General features: G+C 33.7%; 2 protein-coding genes across 2 annotated transcripts; one reads left to right on the top strand and one right to left on the bottom strand.

Moving 5' to 3' along the window:
• The first annotated feature begins 88 nt into the window (after positions 1-88).
• LOC100371810 (uncharacterized) lies at positions 89-18130 on the top strand. Its single transcript, XM_085490534.1, has 13 exons — positions 89-160; positions 6136-6348; positions 7320-7454; positions 8695-8849; positions 9472-9565; positions 10436-10656; positions 12034-12123; positions 12686-12785; positions 13499-13775; positions 14528-14637; positions 15659-15763; positions 16224-16354; positions 16753-18130. Exons 1-13 carry the CDS (start codon positions 125-127, stop codon positions 16976-16978), a joined length of 1893 nt encoding a protein of 630 aa, XP_085346660.1. The 5' UTR covers positions 89-124; the 3' UTR covers positions 16979-18130.
• Positions 18131-18409: 279 nt separating this feature from the next.
• LOC100371958 (uncharacterized) lies at positions 18410-22531 on the bottom strand. The gene is made up of 5 exons (XM_002731116.4): positions 22339-22531; positions 22162-22239; positions 21276-21349; positions 20009-20246; positions 18410-19799 (listed from the first exon to the last, which is right to left on the bottom strand). The coding sequence occupies exons 1-5, from the start codon at positions 22403-22405 to the stop codon at positions 19585-19587; spliced, it is 672 nt and encodes a 223-aa protein (XP_002731162.1). The 5' UTR covers positions 22406-22531; the 3' UTR covers positions 18410-19584.
• Positions 22532-22551: the final 20 nt, after the last annotated feature.

The raw sequence follows: 22551 nt of genomic DNA on the forward strand, positions 1-22551 counted from the left end.
AACTTTGCGCCAAAATCTGCCCTCTCGAGGTAGCTGTGATTGTTGTTATAGCAACGATGACATCACTTCTTACATATTATTTGCATCTTATTATTAATGGCGACGCAAAGAAATCCCTGACTTCATGATGTTGTTGTACATCGAAAGCAAAGCTTTCCCGGTAAGTATGTCTATCACACGAAAATAAATGAAGCTGTAGACATTGTACAATGACAATCAATACCAATTATTACTGATAAATCGTGTAAGTAGTGTTATATACATACATTCAGCCTGTGAGTTCGAACAGTCTTATTTGCTGGCCACTGACAGGAGCCTGAATGACGATCTATTTGTGTGGTTGGCTGCTGAAGTTATGAACGGTCGCCCTCACCACCTTCCATGCTATTAAAGTCATAAGGTATTGTACCGGTCCGCCACATATATATCATAGACGTCTATGACTTTAACTGACCACACGAATAGACCACATGCACTTGAATCCAATGAATTTGACTGAAAACAGAAGTACCGGTATAGACCATGGACGTACTATAGACGGAAGAAATTTACACCTACATCGACTATGTCCCGATAAAGAGCTTTTTCTTGCCCAAAATTATAGAATTGAAACTTTTCGTAATGTAATGTATGTAATGTCATGAAATCATCCACGCTCCGAAACACCTAAATTACTAAACCATGTTTCTGTCTGATCAGCCTGCAATTAGTACAGGAGGCGCATGTCCGCCGAACTCGGCCAAGGGCGAAACTCGGCCAGTGATTGAAGTCGGCCAGTGATTTAAGTCATGTGAGTGTTTATGGTCTGCAAGTGTTGTTGATTTCAGTGACGCAGCTGTCATTTTGGCATGGATCTAGAAGCCGTACCTACACACGAATTGGTGACGTCACAAAATACATGACCTTCAATCGGGGTCGTTTCCTCGGTATATACGAATTGGTATACTAGTATACAAATTACAATAAAGATACTTAAGAAAAATAAATCATGTGACAATATAATGATAATAACGGTAATAAATCCGAGCTTAACAGTTGAACAGAACGATCATATAGTCAGTCGGGTGACGCCGAAGGTCACGCACTTGTTGCAAAATGGCCGTGTGGTTGAAACTGGGTCATGGCGTGACGGGCGAGGAAGACATCATTAAACACTCTCAAAATCACAATAAAACGGGGAAGTGGTTGCATATTACGGCGTAGCCAACATGGGAAATAAAAAAACGCCCATTACAAACGACATGGGTTCGAATCACACGAGATACACACTCACCTGAACCGAAGCAATCAGAAACGAGCAATCGTTTTGGCTTTTCCGTTCAACTCATCGGAACACTGGAGTAGTTAGAAAAATGAACACCACTTAACGACCAACGTCGTGGCGTGGTACACAAGCGTGCCATCAAAATAAAACAAAATTAGCTTGAAAAGACAGTGGGTTCGAGTCCCGCTCAGAGCTACCGTAAAAACGTAAATCAAATAAACTGAAATCTCTCAAACTGTAAACAAGTAAGCAAAGAACGTCGCGAAAAAATAATAAACCTCACAAAACTCCACCGTACAAAACTGAATGAATAAATAATAAAATAACTTACGTCTTAAACTGGACGACGAGCAATTTGTTCAACAGTTTCCAGTCACAAGAGATAAACAAGACTCAAGTCAAGGTAAGTTTTGTTAAAGTGTCGATGGCGTTCCCTATATTACGAAAACAATTCAGGCAACAGACGAATATCTTCTGTGGTGTTGTGGAATGTATACTGTGTCTGCGGAATTGTTGATTGAGGGTTCGAAGCCAGCTGTTAACATTTTGTTAGAAAGTTTCACAATTAAATCAAATATCCAATGATACCAGTATATTTATTTCATTATTTTAACAACTTGCAATGGTGTTAGTTGGTCAAACACGAGTTCTTACACCTAAATATGTATCAAATATTTATCCACACATTTATTCTCTCAATTTAACAACCTTGTAGAGGTGGAAAATAATTAAACAACAGGTATTTACTCACAAATATAATGGTCAATATTTGTCCATACATTCATTCTGTCAATTTAAGAACTTGTAATTGTTGGAATTAATCAAATGAGAGTTGTCTACACCAAAATATTTGTCTGCACATTTATTCTCTCAATTTAACAACTTGTAATGGTGTAAAATAATTAAACGAGAGCTGTCTACACCAAAATAAGTCTAAAATATTTGTCCACACATTTATTCTCTCAATTTAACAACTTGTAATGGTGTAAAATTATTAAATGAGAGCTGTCTACACCAAAATAAGTCAAAAATATTTATTCTCTCAATTTAATAACTTGTATTTGTGGGAATTAATCAAACGCGAGTTGTTTACACCAAAATAAGACTCAAATATTAGTCCATACATTTATTCTCTCAATTTAACAACTTGTAATGTTGTAAAATAATTAAACGAGAGCTGTCTACACCAAAATAAGTCTAAAATATTTGTCCGCACATTTATTCTCTCAATTTAACAACTTGTAATGGTGTAAAATAATTAAACGAGAGCTGTCTACACCAAAATAAGTCTAAAATATTTGTCCACACATTTATTCTCTCAATTTAACAACTTGTAATGGTGTAAAATAATTAAACGAGAGCTGTCTACACCAAAATAAGTCTAAAATATTTGTCCACACATTTATTCCCTCAATTTAACAACTTGTAATGGTGTAAAATAATTAAACGAGAGCTGTCTACACCAAAATAAGTCTAAAATATTTGTCCGCACATTTATTCTCTCAATTTAACAACTTGTAATGGTGTAAAATAATTAAACGAGAGCTGTCTACACCAAAATAAGTGTAAAATATTTGTCCTCACATTTATTCTCTCAATTTAACAACTTGTAATGGTGTAAAATAATTAAACGAGAGCTGTCAACACCAAAATAAGTATTAAATATTTGTCCACACATTTATTCTCTCAATTTAACAACTTGTATTTGTGGGAATTAATCAATCGCGAGTTGTTTACACCAAAATAAGACTCAAATATTAGTCCATACATTTATTCTCTCAATTTAACAACTTGTAATGGTGTAAAATAATTAAACGAGAGCTGTCTACACCAAAATAAGTCTAAAATATTTGTCCGCACATTTATTCTCTCAATTTAACAACTTGTAATGGTGTAAAATAATTAAACGAGAGCTGTCTACACCAAAATAAGTCTAAAATATTTGTCCGCACACTTATTCTCTCAATTTAACAACTTGGAATTGTGGGAATTAATCAAACAAGAGCTGTCTACACCAAAATAAGTATTAAATATTTGTCCGCACACTTATTCTCTCAATTTAACAACTTGTATTTGTGGGAATTAATCAAACGCGAGTTGTTTACACCAAAATAAGACTCAAATATTAGTCCATACATTTATTCTCTCAATTTAACAACTTGTAATGGTGTAAAATAATTAAACGAGAGCTGTCTACACCAAAATAAGTCTAATATATTTGTCCGCACACTTATTCTCTCAATTTAACAACTTGTAATTGTGGGAATTAATCAAACAAGAGCTGTCTACACCAAAATAAGTATTAAATATTTGTCCGCACACTTATTGTCTCAATTTAACAACTTGTATTTGTGGGAATTAATCAAACGCGAGTTGTTTACACCAAAATAAGTATTAAATATTTGTTGAGAAATTTATTCTCTCAATTTAACAACTTGTAATGGTGTAATAATTAAACGAGTTGTCTACACCAAAATTAATCTCAAATATTTGTCCACACATTTATTGTCACAATTTAACCACTTGTTAATAGTGGAAATTACTTAAACGCGACTTGTTTAATCAGTTGACATCAATGCAACTTACCCGCAGACAGTGCACAACAGAGTATCATTATTGAGCAAATATAAACAGGAACGTGTCTTGGCATTAGGTTTAGGGTCGGGTCAGGTATGGGCAACGGAATTATTAACAGGAACGTATCTTGGCATTAGGGTTAGGGTCGGGTCAGGTATGGGCAACGCAAATGGCAAACACCCAATTGGCAAAATGTACACTAACGGGTTATGCCATGTATATAGTTTACACAAGTAAAAACACAAAATTACCAATTTTTTGGACAATTGTAACTCAATAATAGAAATATGTTGTATTTCTATATATATACACACTATATACTCTTATCAATTGCAAACACAACCAGTCAATCCATCGTGGTCTTGTGGGTCAGTTCTCTACATAGTGATCAGGAGGAGCCGGGTTCAATTCCCTTGCCTGCCCATCTTTTTCTCGCAAACACTATTTGGCAATAAAGCTAAATATGACAACAAATTATTCAATTTGCATGACTACCCACATAGCTCAGTTGATTTGTACTATGTCAGCAATGTGAGCGATCGCTGGTTCGAATCCAGTATGTTTAGTTAGATTTTTGAATGCTAGTGAAGACAGTGCTCCTATGAATAGGACTTAAATCCTATTATTTGTGTGAAGACACTCGTGGTACAGTGGACAAGACAGTGCGCTGGGAACTCAAAGATCGCAAGTTCGAATCACGGATTGGACACTCCTACAAAAGACATGAAAGACGTTAAAAACATAAACAGCGGATTCAAAAACTCAAGTCAGAAAAACAGAACACAAGAATACTACCTCACATGGAAGCCAGTCGAAGTCGACGAAGAACGAACACAGTTGACAGCTGTAGGTCACGTGCAACAACAGACACGAGGAGCATGGCTGCTCTCCAAATGGGTCCCTTCTTTTGTATTGACCCCCTAAGGATTACTGATCCCCCTTTCTAACTCTTCCCCCAAAAATAATATATCGCCCCTTTTAAAATGTATTGACCCACAAATTAATGAATATTCATGAGCACAGAAACTGCTACGTCATGAATAAATTAGCATAATTAAAAAAAAATTGCATAAAGTGTAGGTACGTCTTCTGGAGTCCTGCCGTCATTTTTGTCAGTGATAATACATTTAACTATTTCCCCTGACTTGCAGTATTTATAAATATTTATAACATAATTGAAACAGTATTGTTTTCACACACATAGATTATTATTATATATACACTATATAGATAAAATGTTATTTTGAAATGTAGTCCCTCATCCCCATTGGCTGGTCATTGATTGTAGCTATTTTTTCATCACTGTATATAAAAACACACCCTCGCGAATTTGACAGCATTCACTTTAGAGTTTTAAGGATAGTGAGAATAGAAGCAAATTGATGGAAACACCAGTTACATCACTCATGGCGATGAAAGATTTGATAGCTGGCAGGGATAATTGTGTTCATTTTAATACATTTTTGATGTGTCTACTGAAATCATATTGCTGCTGTGGACAATGGCTGACAGATTGGTTGTGGTTCTGCTGCACTTGACACGACCAATAGACCTTTAGCTTTCTTTTTTACTAACCTCATGTTTTCTTGGTCATATTTTCAGTCACTAACAAGTAAGTAAACAGGCTTGGACATAGTCCACATGGGACTTGGGAATCACAGGTAGACCCCAAAGTTAGTCACCACACAACATTAATGAACAAAATAAACATTACACTCTTCTGCTTAAGTCCGTCATTTATGCTAGTACTGGTACTGGATGCAAAGTGGGAATAAAATAGCTATTTACTGACAACAATTGACAAAACTATCCACAAGAACAAAAAAACAATTGACAAGTACACTGCACAACATAGGCATATCAGTCAGGGAATGATGTATGAACTCCATGGTATACAGGAAAATGTGAATAAAATATTTAAAAAAAAAAAAACCTTAAAATTTAAGTTACAGGGATATGAAAAATGCATCATTATGGCAAAGGAAAAATGTTTTCTTTTGTCAAGGTTTTTCATTCTCTTACTGATATTTTATGGGTACTTTTGTGAGTGTACATGCATATACTATTAAATATATATACCAATTAAAATTATCAAAACATATTAAATTAGAAATCATAGTACACATGCAAAGTAAATAACAGTCATTCAGGATTTGTTAAAAGTGAGTCAAAATGCTGTGACACTGTATCTAATTGAATTGTGAAGCCAGTTATAAAAGTTCTATGAAATATTTTTGTTAATGTCTCTGACTGAAAGACATTGTAGTTTCTAAATAAATTATTTTTTGTTTCAGTTCAAGACATTTGTGTTGCAATGTAAAGCGACAGACACAATAGCTCGTATTAGAGCTCAGATGTTGCATGTACTGTATGAATTAGGCAGAGGTGATCATCAGTTCAGACTTCGCTTCAAGGGGCAGTATCTCAGAGATGCATACACAGTTGAAGACTATAAAATATTTGAAAATTGCATCATTAAAATGGTTCCAATGGCGAAACGAAGTGAGGTAAGACATTTATTTTTTCATGTCTTCTCTTGAACAGTTTTGGAATTTATAGATTATGTTTTCATCAACTCCCATACAACAATTAAACTCCCACATTGTCAAAACTTGAAAATCAGAGCTATTTTACAAGTAGGGCCAGACTTTTATTATCCCTTTTTTTACGAACCCGCCGAATGAACAAGAGCCGAAAATGAAATAAAAATATAATTTTATTTCAGCGTAATTTCCCACGCCTGCCGACTTGTAAGCGCAAAAAAATGCTAAAAACATATTATTTTTATCTCCTTTTTTTTACCGCCCGCCGCATAACAAATCCAAGTTGCATTTTCGTGGGAGTATCATGATCAAAGTCCCGAAGTCTCGGCGCAGATGAGAAACAAGGTTATACATACATGGAATAAAATTTTATTTCATTTCTTCTCGCCGATCAATGATCTCACTTACAATTCTTTGAGAATCACACAAATCTAATGGAAAAAAAGAATTAATTTTATTTTTTCCCCCTTCTCAAAAAAATTGCCTTATAAAAACCAGAGAAACAAGGAATAAAAAAAGTCTGGCCTAGAGCTACACAAATTTGAAAAAATGTAAAGACTGCCTAATTTTCAGAATCAATTAAAAGTTGGAAATCCCCAAAATTAAGGTGATTCAACTAGACTGGTATAATGTACTAGTAATGTTAAGCCAGCTATAAAGTGTATTCCTTTCTACATGTGTTGGTTTACACTAACAATTTCACAAATCTGAAGCTTTAATATTCAGGTATCAGTTCAAAATCTAAGTATGCCATCCGTTGCAACAGGGAATTTCATTGTGTACGGTAAACCTGTACCTTGAAATATAAGTTCCAACCCTATACCCTTTTTTGTAACTTTTGCCAACTCTGTTTTCTAAACTTTTCATACTGGATGCCAGAATATTCAGCATTGTTTTGAAGAGAACATGTTCTAAATAGTCATTATTTCCATTAGTCTTTCATGGATATTCAGTCCAATCTTGGATTTAATCTGGATATGGGATCAGGATATAGCGTTGATGTCAAATATGCCCTGGAAAAAGAAGTTGGAAAGTTAAAGTGGAGAGAACACATGTTAGTAGATTTCAAGGTAAAATATAGTATTTTTATAAATAGACCATTTTCTCTGCGAGAACCCACGTTATGCGTAAAATCGAATGTAAAAACAGGACAAACAAAGGTCATATCACCGTAGTGGCGTCAAACATCGCGTGGGATTTGACAAAGCTGAATGTATTTTGGGGAATATTTCCACGCTTAATAATGTGCTGTACACATTGGCATTTCAACTTTTAGCTATGAAAACAAATTTGAGTTGGAAATCAAATCGTTTGATTTTTGCGGCAGGCGTTGAATGAAAAATCACCTAATGAGTTTAATTCCAACACTTAATTCTGAATAGATAACCTGTACTCAAACAATAATTTTTCCTGCCAAAACTTTAGTACAATACTATATATGCCTATTTTCAGGTATTTTTTTTACCAGCTACAGGTACATGATATAACATTTTTGAAAGAAATATGGAAAATAATATGAAAACAGTTGCGAATAATTTTTATTTTAATTTCTGAATGGTGACAAAAGTTGACTTTGTCACTCAGAGGGTTAATGATATGCAAATTACCTAATTAATATGCACATATTGTATATAGAACTATTTTGTGAATGATGACAAAAGTTGACTTTGGTGCTCAAAGGTTAATGATATGTAAATTACCTAATTAATATGCACATACGATATATGGAACTATTTTGTGAATGGTGACAAAAGTTGACTTTAGTGCTCAAATGGTTAATGGTATGCAAATTACTCAATTAATATGCACAGATGGTATATAGAACTATTTTGTGAATGATGACAAATGTTGACTTTGTCACTCAGAGGGTTAATGACAGTCTTCTCTTGTATAATATGAGGTTATTACGAGAATACCAAAGTATACAGATGGAGTATCGACCGACGCCCAGTGGAAGTCGATGCGCAGCGTACTGTCTGAGTGCATACTTTGAGGTATTCTCGTAATAACCTTATTATAAAACTTTTCCTTCCAAGGATACATCATGGGAATGCCAAAATTCAAAATGTTTAGAACAAACTTCTTTGTGTGGAGTCAGGTCAAACCCTGATGGCAGCCATGTTTGTGTTTATTATTAGAGGATGCTTACGCGCGTAATCATTCCATATGTGGAATTTACATTTTCTTATATGGTAGGATGAAAATACCCAGTGGAATACCGCAAAATTATGGCACGCTGTAACTTACGGCGTTACGGTGACAGATGTATACATGTAATAATAATTAAATACATTCATGTATTTGTTGTAGGGTATGATGTATGCACACTTCCTAGCTGCATTGTTATCATTTCTAACTGTGTATTGGTATGCTGGTATATGGCTACTTGTATTCTTTATATACAGTAGTACCCAGTGCCCTTCTTATTCTCACATCATTGGATTTGTGGGTGCATCTGGCTTCTGGTAAGTATTATTTGTAGATTATTAATGTCTTTGATTTCTATCAATAATAATAAATTTATTGCATCCTTAGAAATACATTGTTTCTATCAGTTAATAGCAATATGATTCTTTCAAATTCAATAAGTGCTGATTTATGTGAAATTTGTTTTTTCAAATTTGAAGTACTTACTATTCCCTTCAGTTGTGTCCTCTGTAGACAGCAGCATCAAAAACAACAACATGCTTACAGAACTGTGTAGATCATTGATTTTAGCAATCAATTCAATGACTATCATTCCAATATGGTACTGTAAAGGGGTTAATTATTCACTGGGTTTTAATTTTGCTTATTTCGCTGACTGGAAAATGCGCTAAATTAAAACCCAGTGAATATGTAAAATTTAGCTTAAAACACATTGTCTAAATGATAAAACCGTGAATTTAAAACCCACTGAATATGCCTGAAATGGTAACCCAGTGAAAATTAGTCATTTTACACTAATCAACAAATGATGAAACATTGAATATTTTGCACTTATCATATAGTGTTATTGAAATCAAGATGTTTTCCAGTCGCACTGATAAAGTACATGCTGTGTAGAATGAATTCTAAAGTAACTAAATTTATATTACTTTTTCACAGGCACAAGAGATACATGATAATATATGGTATATTTTCACTAGTAATATTTGGTGTGTCATTGGGACTGGCAATAAATATACTCTTCCAGATATTGGTATGTTTCTATGTTATAAACTACTGTTTTTGCTTTGTTGGAACCAAAAAATGCACTTGCAAAATTCTAAATCATTAAAATATTACTTATTTTGACCATAGAAAAATCTATTTGTTTGAAATTCTGAAATATTTTGTCCAAAAATTTTTTTGTGAAGTATAGAATATAAATGGAAATATTTTGTTAGATGGTACAATGCCTTTGAAGCAGCAGAAAACTGCCTTGCATTCTATTAAATCTCCCCTCTCCTGCTTCCATTGGGGAATCATCAATGTTAGCCTTCATTGTAGCAACAAAAGAACCTATTACTTGTCACTGTGAAACTTCCACAAATTATATCAGAATATCTCCATAATTAGACCTTGAAATCGAACATCATAAATCTAATATGTGCTATGTACTTTGTAAGTAAATATATAAATTAGGAAATATTAATTCTAAGGAACAGTGATATTTTCTGCTGTACTGTCATTCTCCTTTTTATATACTTTGCATCATCATTGTGATGACCTCATACAATCAATCAAACATTTTCTGTCATTTCGCATTTCACTTTGAAAAGAAAACAACCAAATGGTTATCAGTACATGCTGAAATAAAAAATGTCTTTGATCAAATTCTTTTCCAAAAATGGGTTGGTGAGACGTTTTTTTTTGTGTGTGCAACCAGAATCATTCATTTCTTCCCATTTTAGGACTAAAAAGAAAAGTTCAATTTTCAGGAAAAAAAATCAAATAAAAATCACAAATTTAAAATAAAAATAAATATATGCACATGCATCAATTTGGAAAGAAACTTGACCCTATGTCAGGGTGTTTTATCAATGTCTTCAACCCATCTAATTTAATTCTTTCTCGTCTCACATTACAGACCCATGGTTGTGCTGACTGGGAGTTTACTGGTGGCTGTTCTCATCAAGTTGTTTATTCATTTGTTTTTTTTGCCATGCATTTCATCTTTGTGTTCATTTCCAACATCTTGTCTTGGATGTTGTTGCATAATTTCCGCTTCAATACTGGTGACATTCTGGAGAAGTATCTAGTGTTGACGAGAGATATTGAGAAAGTCATTGCATCGGCAAAATCTGGAAAGTAAGTGTATTTTCAATCATCTCGTAAAGTTGCACTTTGTTTGTTTGGGTGTTTTGTACTATTGTGTATCAGGCTTGCTTATTAGCTGGGTTCTATTTTCCCTGGGGGTCCAACTTGTGGAAATACCTGGAACCCATCTGTGAAAGGGGTTTTCAAAATGATCCTACACACATTTTAAAAGGTCTAAATTTCGTACCCTTTTCACTGTTAGAAAGCTAAAAGATCACACATCTTGAACTCGTGCCTAATCTCACGATATTTGAGCTTTCTAACCCTTCAGTGTAAGCAAGGGTTGGTCATATGTCATGATCGATGGTCGTTAACCAGGGGGCCAGACGTTTTCCTCGTTAAAGCAATAAAAAAAACGATAATCTCATTTAAAAAATAACCACCCTTATCACATTGGCAGTAATGGAAAAAACACCTTTTTGTCCATTTTGACTGAAATGGTAACCCTAAACGCGTAACGCGCGTTAACGTGCTTTTCTTTAAAAAAAAACACCTTTTTAACGCGTTTTCTTTCACAGACATGCGTACCAGATCATTTACCAGTTTCCCTGATAGCTAAATGCGCTATAAAATTAAAACTCATTGAACATACAAAGTTTAGCAATGTAGCACATTGTTTCCTTCATAGACCAGTGAATTTCTTGTGAATCTGCTGAATATCTCTGCAACATCAAATCCACTAAAATTAAACCCAGCAAATTATCCCCCCATACAGTATTTGATATTACCGGTATATTGACAACTATTGACAAGTTTGGGGAATATTCAGTCATTCACTATTGTCCAGAATATCAATTACTGCTGGCTGCAAGTAATTCAAAACGTTTTTTGTGAATCCACATGTGTTCACTTACACACACATAATTCGAAAATGAAATTTGACCACTGATTTTGAACACATTAGAATTCATCTAAGGACAACTAATGAACCAAAAAGGAAAAGTTAGCACAGCAGGTAATTTTAAATGAGTGACTGCATAAAATATATATAGTTCCGACTGCCTCAATGATAGTGGTGAACTGCCTCCACAAAGTACCGAGATAGCATTTTGTGATTATGCAAGGTATTAATATTAATACGTAGCAATTTGATGTAGAAATCAATTTTTTGGGGAAAGGTAACATCGTAATAAGTTCTATATTTAGAAACTGGCTTGTACATGAAACTTTAGGGTTTTGAAAATTGCATAATTTAAACAGAAATTAGGGAAAATGTGAATACAAAAATTTTCATCGGGCATAGATCAAAAATTTACATTAACATTTCAAATAGATGCCCTAACCTTTACCAACAGCATTAGGATGTATTTATATAGCCCCCCCCCCTCCCCAAAAAAACAATTCAATATGTTTCATATTTCTTTCTAGAATTAAAGAACAACGCAATGCTGCGTTTGAACTTGCCAGCTTAGCCACTACTGGTGATGACAGTAAATTCAGGATTGTTACAGAAGGCGGGTAAGTGATTCTCATCAGTCTTTTCAAAACAGGTTAGAAATTCATAGTTGTATTTATATTATCCCTCTGTTGATGCTTAGAATATGCTATGTTATACTATTACCACTTTGCAAATATTTGAGGTTGTGGATAAGTAATGAGAAATTAGCTACCCAATATGAAGTTTGAACAGGCATCATAAATTAACACTACCGGTGAGTTAGGAGGCTTTGTTTGTTTTTCAGGATTAGTTACATTGTACAGTAAATATGTTTGTAAGGGAATAAGACCCTTTAGTTCTCTTGAAATAAAATAGGCAGGAAAACAAGGGCAGGATATCTACTGTAAAGCTCTTTAAATTCAGGAGTTGAATTTTCATGAATTTCGTGAGTCAGGGGAAAATACAAAATTTTTAGCAGTGAAAGTTTTCTGCTGTTCTATGATGCCAATTGTTTGAATTCCGCAAAATTGTGTTTTCACAATTTCTTTTTAATACAAACTGCGATTATGGTAGTGTGATTTTAATGCTAGGTTTGTATTCCATGTAATAAACCACACCTCCATTTTTTTATACCTTGTGTAGTCTGGAAGTATTGATCTCGCTTGGCTTGTCACCAGATGAAGCAACCCAAGAATACGCAGCAGAGGCCATTGCTGAACTGTTGACAGTACCAGCTATACAGGTTTGTATTATAATAACCATTACTCTGGCCTAGTGTATACAACTGTAACAAGATGATTCATAGAAGTACAGTATGCATGAATGCATGTATTCCTGGGCTTCTGAAACTTAAAATTATAATTGTAGCCATGGTGGCGACTACTACATTGCTTTTCTTAGGGACAACATCAAAAGTTCAATGTAGGATAAAAAACTAATAATTCCTTTAGTTTTTTCTCAACCCCCCAGCCCCCCACTGAAACTTAATTGATAAATATTGATAATCACAGACTAGAAAAAAAACAAAACTACCGGTACAAATACTCCAAGATTTTTTTGACTTCATTAAAAAAGAAAATCGTTTTTGTAGGATGGAAACTTTTTGAGGTCAAATGCCCCCCACCCCCAAACTAAAGCAAATAAGTTTTGAATTCCAATTTGTTTATCGACTATTAAAGGAAACATGGAGAAATTATTACATACATGCTTTATTGTAGTCACATTTAAATGTAATTCAGCATTATCTGAAGGATCCACAGAAGCCAAGTGTACAATGCCTCTGTGCAATGTTCAAGCTGTATAGCCAGTTTGAACAGGGGTTTATAGCAATTATGAAAAACATGTCTGTCATATTTCCCTGCTCATCAACATCTACATGGTAATAATCATTGCATTCATATCAACAGAAGTGCTTCCTAGATTCAGTGTTTATTATCTATTTGATGTGAATTTTAGGACCAGTTTGTTGAGATGGGTGGTGTATCGACTCTGACTACGTTGCTTCATTCCAACGATCAGCGGATTGTACAGGAAGCAGCCACAGCGTTGTCTTACATTGTGTCTGATTCCGAAGATAACAAACCACATATTGTATCAGATCGAGGAATGGATGATATCGCACACGCTGCTAAAAATGGATCTGTCGCTACACAGAGAATTATTGCTGGCGTTTTCTTAGAATTGGCATTCAACGCTGACATCAGAGCCCAAATGTCTCATATGAATACACCAGGTAAATTATATTTATGAATTACTTCTTCTTAGAATTAGTGTTCAATCCTGGCTTCATCTTTGCCAGCCAAGGTGTGTTCAGGCATTGCCTCACCATTATACCTTCAATGGCAGAATTTACTGTAAAAGGATTAATTATTCACTGGGTTTTAATTTAGCTTATTTCGCTGACTGGAAAATGTGCTAAATTAAAACCCAGTGAATATGTAAAATTAAGCATAGAACACATTATCTTAATGATAAAACCGTGAATTTAAAACCCACTGAATATGCCTGAAATGCTAAATCAGTGAAATTTAAACCTAGTGAATATTAGTCATTTTACAGTACACTATAAACCTGTATTTACTGTCGACCAAATGAAACACAGCTGTGCATGCTTTGGTGCGTTTCCATGGTGAATGGAATATGAAGTCACATGATTTGTCTGTTAAGCTATGAAGTGATATAAGACAGCAAAATCTATTGGTACGAATTTGAAATTGGTGCAGGTTGCTGTTACAGGAACACTGATTGGTGGATCCAATCCCTTGGTGCACCCAATCATATCATTCAATTTAACTGTGATCAAATACAGCTTTTCCTAAAAACAATCATGCACGCGTTCGCAGGGATGGTCATGGATGGTTGGCTTAAGCAAAAATGTGTGAATCAGATGATGTTCTGGCATGAGTGAAGATAATGAGACTCAACAACTGGCATTACAGATGTTAAAATTGATACCTATTGTACATGTACTTGTTTTGTTCACAGCAATAGCATTGATTGAACTGTGTAAGAGTAAAGATAATGAAACTCAACGACTGGCATTACAAACTTTGGAATTGATAGCTATTGAATGTGCTGATGTCATATTCTTCCAGGCAAGTGAAATAATGTAATCCAATGTAAATATTCAGTATCCAAATTTTTTTTTTTAAAGAAATGCACATTCAGTTCTTGCACAAATACCACACAATAATAGACAGTGTGTTGCTTTGAAAGTGACAATAGCTGTAACTATCAATCTTTTTTCTCTGTTTTTTTATTTTTGATAAAACATCTCCTGTCATTAGTGCCAATTTGTAATAGCCTTTGCCAAAATGTGGACACTGGGAGCATTGCATACACACTATATACTGATATTTTACATTAAATCAATTGCAAGTGAAAAAGTGATGGTCTAGGTGTTGTGCCAGGTCTCCAGAGGGTGCCATTTATCGAAATCCTCAGGGATTTGTGAACCTCAGGGAATATCTTACTGGGTGCCCTGGCAAAATGTCAGATACGTCACCATCTTGAGAGGCTAAACATATCTCTGACTGCCTGTCACTGATAATTTTATTTGTCATTTCCCATAATATTGTGCGTCATTAATTCTACAGGTCTAATACACTACCAATTTCAACAATATGGGGGCTACTCAACTTTAAGTTTTCACATTACTTTTTATGTGACATTAGTCTTGTGTAGGGTCACTTTGCCCATGCAATTGTGTCTAAAACAATATTACGATAACAGTCTTCATGTGGTTATATTAAAGTAAAAAAACATTTCGAAATCAAAGCTATTTGATACTGTAAAACCATTTATTTTCACTGACATTTAATTTCACTATGTTGATGTTTTGAGCATATTCACTGTGTTTTAATTTCAAAGAATTTGTCATAGAAACAATGAGTTTTATTATTTTACACGTAGATTTAATTTAGCGGATTTTATAGCGAAAATAGGAAAATTAAAACCCTGTGAATAAGTAATTAATACACCTACAGTAGCCTTCATTTTCTAAGTACCGGTATGTACATAGTAATATATGTGTTTCCTTTTGTAATCAATACATCTACAGTAGTCTTCATTTTTCTAAGTATGTACATAGTAATATGTGTTTCCTTTTGTTACCAGGATAACATGTTGGATATTTTACTTGGCTTAGCAACATCAACACTGGATGAAGGTATATATCTACTTGCTGGCAAGATATTGTTGTACTATGCTGAAAACACTGATGTAAGTCAAATATGAATTGTTAGGATTACTGAACATTGACTAAGAAATGGATGTATGCAGAATAAATGGCTATGCAGTCAAAGCAGTAACATTGTTTCTGATAAGTCATCATAAATGACAAGTTCCTCCAATTCATTCAAATGATGCAGTATTTTCTCTGTTAGTAGCCCATACACTTATGTAAATACTGGTATTGGAGTTGTAGCAAAAAATAAATAAAAAAATAAAATAGTCATATTTTAATGATCCGGCATACAATAAATACCAATTTAGGTGTATGAGCACATCTATTGAAAATGTGCTTTTAATAGGGCAATACGGTCTTTGTATCAACTTTATTCAAAGAAATGATTCTGATAAACATGATCTGTGTTCTAATTTTAGTTTGAATATAACTGCAATCTATGCATATTTGAAGTGAAGCTATCAGCTTATCTGCATATTGTTTCCTTATTCACAGACATGTAGCCAATTGTTGGCTAAAGAGAATCTGAAAGATTCCCTGTCTCAGTTTGCAAAGACATCAGACCCAATATTACAGAAAGTAGTGGCAAAGATTGTCTTATCAACAGTAGAAGAACCAAGTCTTGCGTAAGTATACATATCCATAATACTGTAGAAAACTTTATTTTCGCTGTTTTCGCTGAAGGGATGATTCCGTGAAAATAAAATCCAGCAAATATACTTTTTTTTTTCTATATTTCACATTAAACTCATCAAAAATCAGTGAAAATAAATTCCATACAAAACGCCTTTTCAGCAAAAATTAATTCCAGCGAAAAAATAAAGTATTCCACAGTAATCTACAAACCATAATCTACTAATTACCTATCTGAGTATAGTGAGACTATTACGATAATGTACTTATTGGCGAAATTTAAAAACCCAATGAATAATTAATGCATATACATTAGTAAAATTTGGTTGTTATGTACTGGTAGTTATTATTTTCAGTCTTCTTTAAGTGGTTTGTTTTAATTTGCCTACAGCATTCGTGCTAAGGAAATGAGTTTACAAGATATCCTGGTGTACATACGTGACAATGCCGCAGATCGTGATGCTTGGAATATGGCAGACGAAGGAATACAGATATTCGCTACTGATGATTTCTTCCGTTTACAACCACATCCTGGGTCTAGCTCTGACAGTATGGGTTCTCTGTCCAGTATCACAAAGCGACCCATCATGGCTAGTTCAAGTAGTCTCACTGCTTAGTAGGACACACTAATAATCTTGCTGCTGAAGAATTGTTTTACCATACCATATTTGCTCTATTGGAAGCAAATATAAACCAAAAATTGCATGTATTATATATGGAACAATTAATTACGTATCTAAGCAAATAACACCGAATACGTGCTGAGATCATGAAACCCATCCACGCGACCCGTGCCATTAAGGATGCTTAATAACAGTAATAAGCTTGGTTATAAAGCATCCTTTTTTGGGGATGCCCGGTGGCTGAGGGGAAGACATGCAGTGGCGTGAAGCTAGGCAATTAGGTGTCGTACACGAGCACTGGTTTGAGTCACGCATGCAGTACATGTTTACTCTGATTTGATGTAGTATTTACCTTGCACTTTATTTGGTGTTATCTGCTTACTTTACTTTACTTTCTATGTTGACAGCAACTATGAGTTTATATTTGTTTCTCAGTACTTAATTATGTTCCTAAGCTCATATGATAGAGCAAATATGGTATTACCGTAATAGTATGTCCATAGAAGTGTGTGTTTGAAGTCATATTTTAACCTTTTCACCACCAGTTCCCTGTTTTTTTCATCACAAATTCACAAAACAGTCCTGTTTACTGTCTGCACTTTCCTTCAGAAGATTGGGACAAAAATAGCCAATTTCTTTGAGTGAAAACTGAAAATTCACTCAAATGTTGCTTGTTGGCTACAAAATTAGGGTTCATTTCCAGAAATATTGAAGAATGGACAGAAAAGGTGCCGCAAAATGTGGGCAAGAATGTCTGGTGGTGAAAAGGTTAATGACCCAGCATTCTAATAAATGCAATTTTTGATTTACATGTGTGTGTATTAGAGATATGCTAATACAGCAAACACTGTATCGATGTGAAAAAGAGAACACCATCAGGTTTGTGTATACCGGTAAAGTGCTTCAGTTTGAAGTCAGCTAAATTTAATATTGCAGTAATATATTTGGAATACTTCTTTTACAAAGGTTGTGTGACCTTATTCTTGTTTTACAATTATACATTCCATTTTTAAATTAACTTTATTTTATATTTTTATATCAACTCACTCTTTACATCAAGAGGCTGATGAGATTAGAAAGAGGCTGGTCCTTAGTGTAAATATTTTTTTATTTTGTTTTAAAATAAAACATGGATCATTATACAAATTTGTATTTAGTTTTTGATTGACATGTATGTACGGTATACATGTACTATATATATATATATGGAATGAAATGATTAGTAAAATTCATTCATCAAGATCCTGTCAATCTTTTTTGTCCTCTATACATACTAACTCTATACATTTATTTTATAATACAAATGACAAAACTTGATTATAACTTCAACTTTGATCAACAAATTACATTATGATGAAAGGATCAAGTGTAATCTATACGTATCTTTAATAATTGTATATAGTGTACATTGCAAATAAAGTATACTTTATAGAAAACTTACACAGATTTATTACTAATGGGGAAGTTAAATAGTGCAGTGGTTTTTAATAGTTTGTGGATGAGTGTATTCAGAAAATAGAATCAAAGGAGAACATTTCTTGTTCAATAAATTTCCTGCATTCAGGCACACTGTGACAGGAACAGTTACTTGCTATGTACAATGAAAGATTTCAAGTAGCTACAATGAAATTCATTCTATATACTGGTAACTACCTACAATTAAAATAAATGGTTGATCTACCTATACAATCTGTATCTATATTATGAAAAGAAGGACATAGATAATGATAACATGTGTAAAATTATACAAAAAACTCTTTGAAAATATTACTAATGATAAGATTACATGCAACTAAGTGGAGGGAAAATATGAAAGATAAGTCTGGCTTAATCCACTATAGGAAGTTCAAAAACTTTGAACCAATATGGACTCTGTGACAAATTTTAAGGAGATCAAACTGAAATTTGCACACTTGGCTTGGATATGGTAAAAAAGGAAATTGTGGAAAATAATACTTCTCAAGACTGCACTTGCCCATGTTGAAGGGGGGGGGGGGGCAAGGATGGGATAGGAAATAAAGTGAAAGTTCCGTTTGCAAAAAAAAAAAAAGATAAAGCAAATTCCTAATTACATTTTATGTTTTTACAATATTTTTGATAATGTGAGTTTAAGAATCAAAATTGGAAATTACGACGTTTAATTTGGAAATGCTTTATACGCTTACAAAAATTAATCTTTTTACAAATTACGGACGAATAATATAGCTGATTACATTTTACACTTTGCCCATGTCTACGAATCTACGTTTTTTATTTATTTTTATACATTTTTACGAAAATAAAAACAATTGATTACAGTTTATGAAAATACTCCTAGCCGATTCTCTTGTTAGAATGAAGTTGAAACCCTGGAACATTTTTTCCTTTGTTGCAAATGTTTTGCAGTGCAGAGAGAAAAGCTAATCAAAGATATTGAACAGGGGAGAAAAAACCGTATCTCTACACAGATTTTGAACAAAGGATGGGAATTATGTGGCTATTGCTGGGAGACGGTACATAACCCTATACAGGTTTGACTAAACTAATGAGCAATGAATTCATTTTCTTTATTCTCTATAACAATATATGTACCCCCCCCCCGTACCATATGACATATGATATTAATTAGCTCCCACAGTGAATTTGCTCTTGATGCCTTCATAGAATCCATGAAGCCAGCCATAACCAGTCTTGTATTGTTTATGTCCATCAGCGATTGTTTTGTTGATCGATTTTGTAATCTCTGTCTTGGCCATTTTCCCACTGATCACTGAAGTCAACCAGTCCAGACCTTCGTACAGACCATCACCTTCAATGGAAATCGCTCCCTGCACATCTGAAAATAAAAATATACCTGAAATTTAAATACTTGCTCATCTACAACCCCTTTTTGATACTTTTTATAGTTATCAATACAATCTATATCAGATGTTAAAAACTGGTTGCCCATTGGGACAACCATGAAAATAACAGATTGACCTAACTGCAATCTAGTGAAGAATGAGTCAAAGCTACTTATAGTAAAAGTATAATCTTGATACTTACATATTTTTCTGTCTCTGTATTTCTCTAACTGTAATTTATCTCTGATTTCATCAGGAGTCATTGCATTTGCCAAATCTTGTTTATTAGCAACAACAAGAATTGCTGATTCTCTCAGTTCATCTTCCCCAATCAATCTTTCCATCTCTTCTTTAGCCTCTGAAAATCGCTCCCTATCACTGCTGTCTATTACAAACACTATCCCATCTGTATTTGCATAATAATGTCTATACAGGGGTCTCTGTGGTATAAACAAAAATGGTATAATTGATATGTATATCACTGTCTCCATGGTGTAAATAAAAGTGGTATAATTGGCATATATTGAATATAGTTTTGTTAGTAAAAGTGGTATAATTGACAAATTGTACAATGGTCTATGGTGTAAACATAAGTGGTATAAATACAAATGTAGCATATTTGAGGTGATGAGAACAAACGTCACATAAAATTGGTATGAATTACAAAAATGTGATGTAAACATATAATTAAATGAATTTAGACATTTGAGAGAAAATATATTTAGATAAATTTATGAAGGAAGTAAATTTCTAGTTGAATTCACATTAACTCTGGAAATGCATGTCCACCTGCATAAATTTTAGTACAATGTTAATTTTGGCCCCAATAGGCATGATTTTCCATTGGTTATAATACATCTTAATCAAAAATTTTGAAGCAGCAGAAAAAAACTATGTGGGTGAATTTATTTTGTCAAAGATATGTGATAATACTAGCAGACTGATTTTATTAACACAGTAAAATATGTCACGTTACACATACCGATATGTCATAATTATAGACGGACTTCCCACCATTCTTCCACCAAAATCCCATGTTTGAAATTTTACATTTTTATATTCCATCGGCTCAACACCTACAAAATGAGCAAATGTTGACCTATAGAGGGCGCTAATACCACAAATGTGAAATAATTCAGTTGGCAACCAAAATACTATTTCTCAGCTGGTGTGATTTATGAACAAATGTCTAATTATTGATATTATCAATATCATGTCAATCTATACTAAAATCCTGCTTTTATTTAAAATTATTATTACTATATACTTGTGATATCTTGTATGTGTAGCCATTTGCTCTTTCCAGATAAGTCTTTCATTAAATCCTTTTTGCTAATTTTCTGGTTATTTGTTTGTTTTTTAATATATCTATGTGAGTTTTTATAGGAAAAGTAATACATAGCCACTAGTTTCCTATTTCTTAATATCTTTAAACTGTGCGAATGATTATAGATTACAAAGTGACTTACAATTTTACCTCTGCCACCAACATCCCATGTTGTGAAAGAAATTCCTTTATGTTCTACTGTTTCAACATTGAAGCCTATAATTAAACAGTATATATTATTTATAATATATGATTTTTTTTTGTCTTATTTATTTCTAATATCAGTAATTTGAACATTTCTAGCTGTACTGTGTCCATCTTATAAGCTAATATGAAATATTAGTTCCTTACAATGGCATGTCTGCTACAGTAATATGCACACCGTTTTGATTCAAAAACTGTTACTCTTCTTGTTAGGAACAATGTATAATTAAGTATCAACTATTATATTTTGATGTGTAGAGACAATGTTGGAACAGATCACTGAACATCATACGAATTGTACGCTTCACGAGCTGGATGTACATACATGTACTTCTTCATGAACTGCGATAGCCGGAATAAATGAAACTGAAAAACGATTATATTCTCATTTTTTCCCACTTACTTATATTCATATGTGTAAAACTACACCTTTTAAATCTGACTTGCAATGTGAACAATTGAAAAAAAAATGATTTGAGTTGGTTCAAAAGCTGAAATAATTAAGGTGGGAGAGCGTCACCTGCGCACATGCCGGAATTAAGTCCCAAGTGATGATAACAACACATGCTAAAAATGCAAAGGCTCATGGGTAGACGCTTATTTGTAACAATGACACGCTATGGCCATCTGGCGCAGGTGACGACTTCCCCCTTTAAAGGCGGTGGTTGTCGTGCAGCGCGTGTTCGAATTTCATGTAAATATACAATGTATTTTAATACATGCGTTGTGTACGTCGCTATGAGTCCCATATCGAACAGGACGCGGCACGACGACTGCCGCCCTTTAAAATAGCGTAAATTTAAAATAATTTACCCTTTACTCACCTATAGTGGGTATTGTTGTAACAACTTCGCCAAGTTTTAATTTATATAAAAGTGTTGTTTTCCCAGCAGCGTCAAGTCCTGCAAGATATGAATAAACAAATTCCGTAATATAAAAAAATACAAAAATGCTATTTTCTGATAACAAAAATCGTTAAAAATTTTTTTACAAATTCTTACCCATCATTAACAGACGCACTTCTTTCTTTCTGAACAGTTTTGTGAAAATTGAAAAATTGATTCCCATGCTGGATTTTGTAGCTGTTTTCAGCGTTCGTATAATTGTAAATGTCGAACCCTGCTTTCTGAAACCGCTTTTATACAGTCTGGTGATGTCATCACTGACAACGTCTTCACTTCCACGTCGTCGGCTAAAAATAGAAAATTACTTTT

The sequence above is a fragment of the Saccoglossus kowalevskii genome, chromosome 15 (assembly GCF_978046115.1).
Source record: "Saccoglossus kowalevskii chromosome 15, keSacKowa6.1, whole genome shotgun sequence".
Classification (NCBI taxonomy): Eukaryota; Metazoa; Hemichordata; class Enteropneusta; family Harrimaniidae; genus Saccoglossus; species Saccoglossus kowalevskii.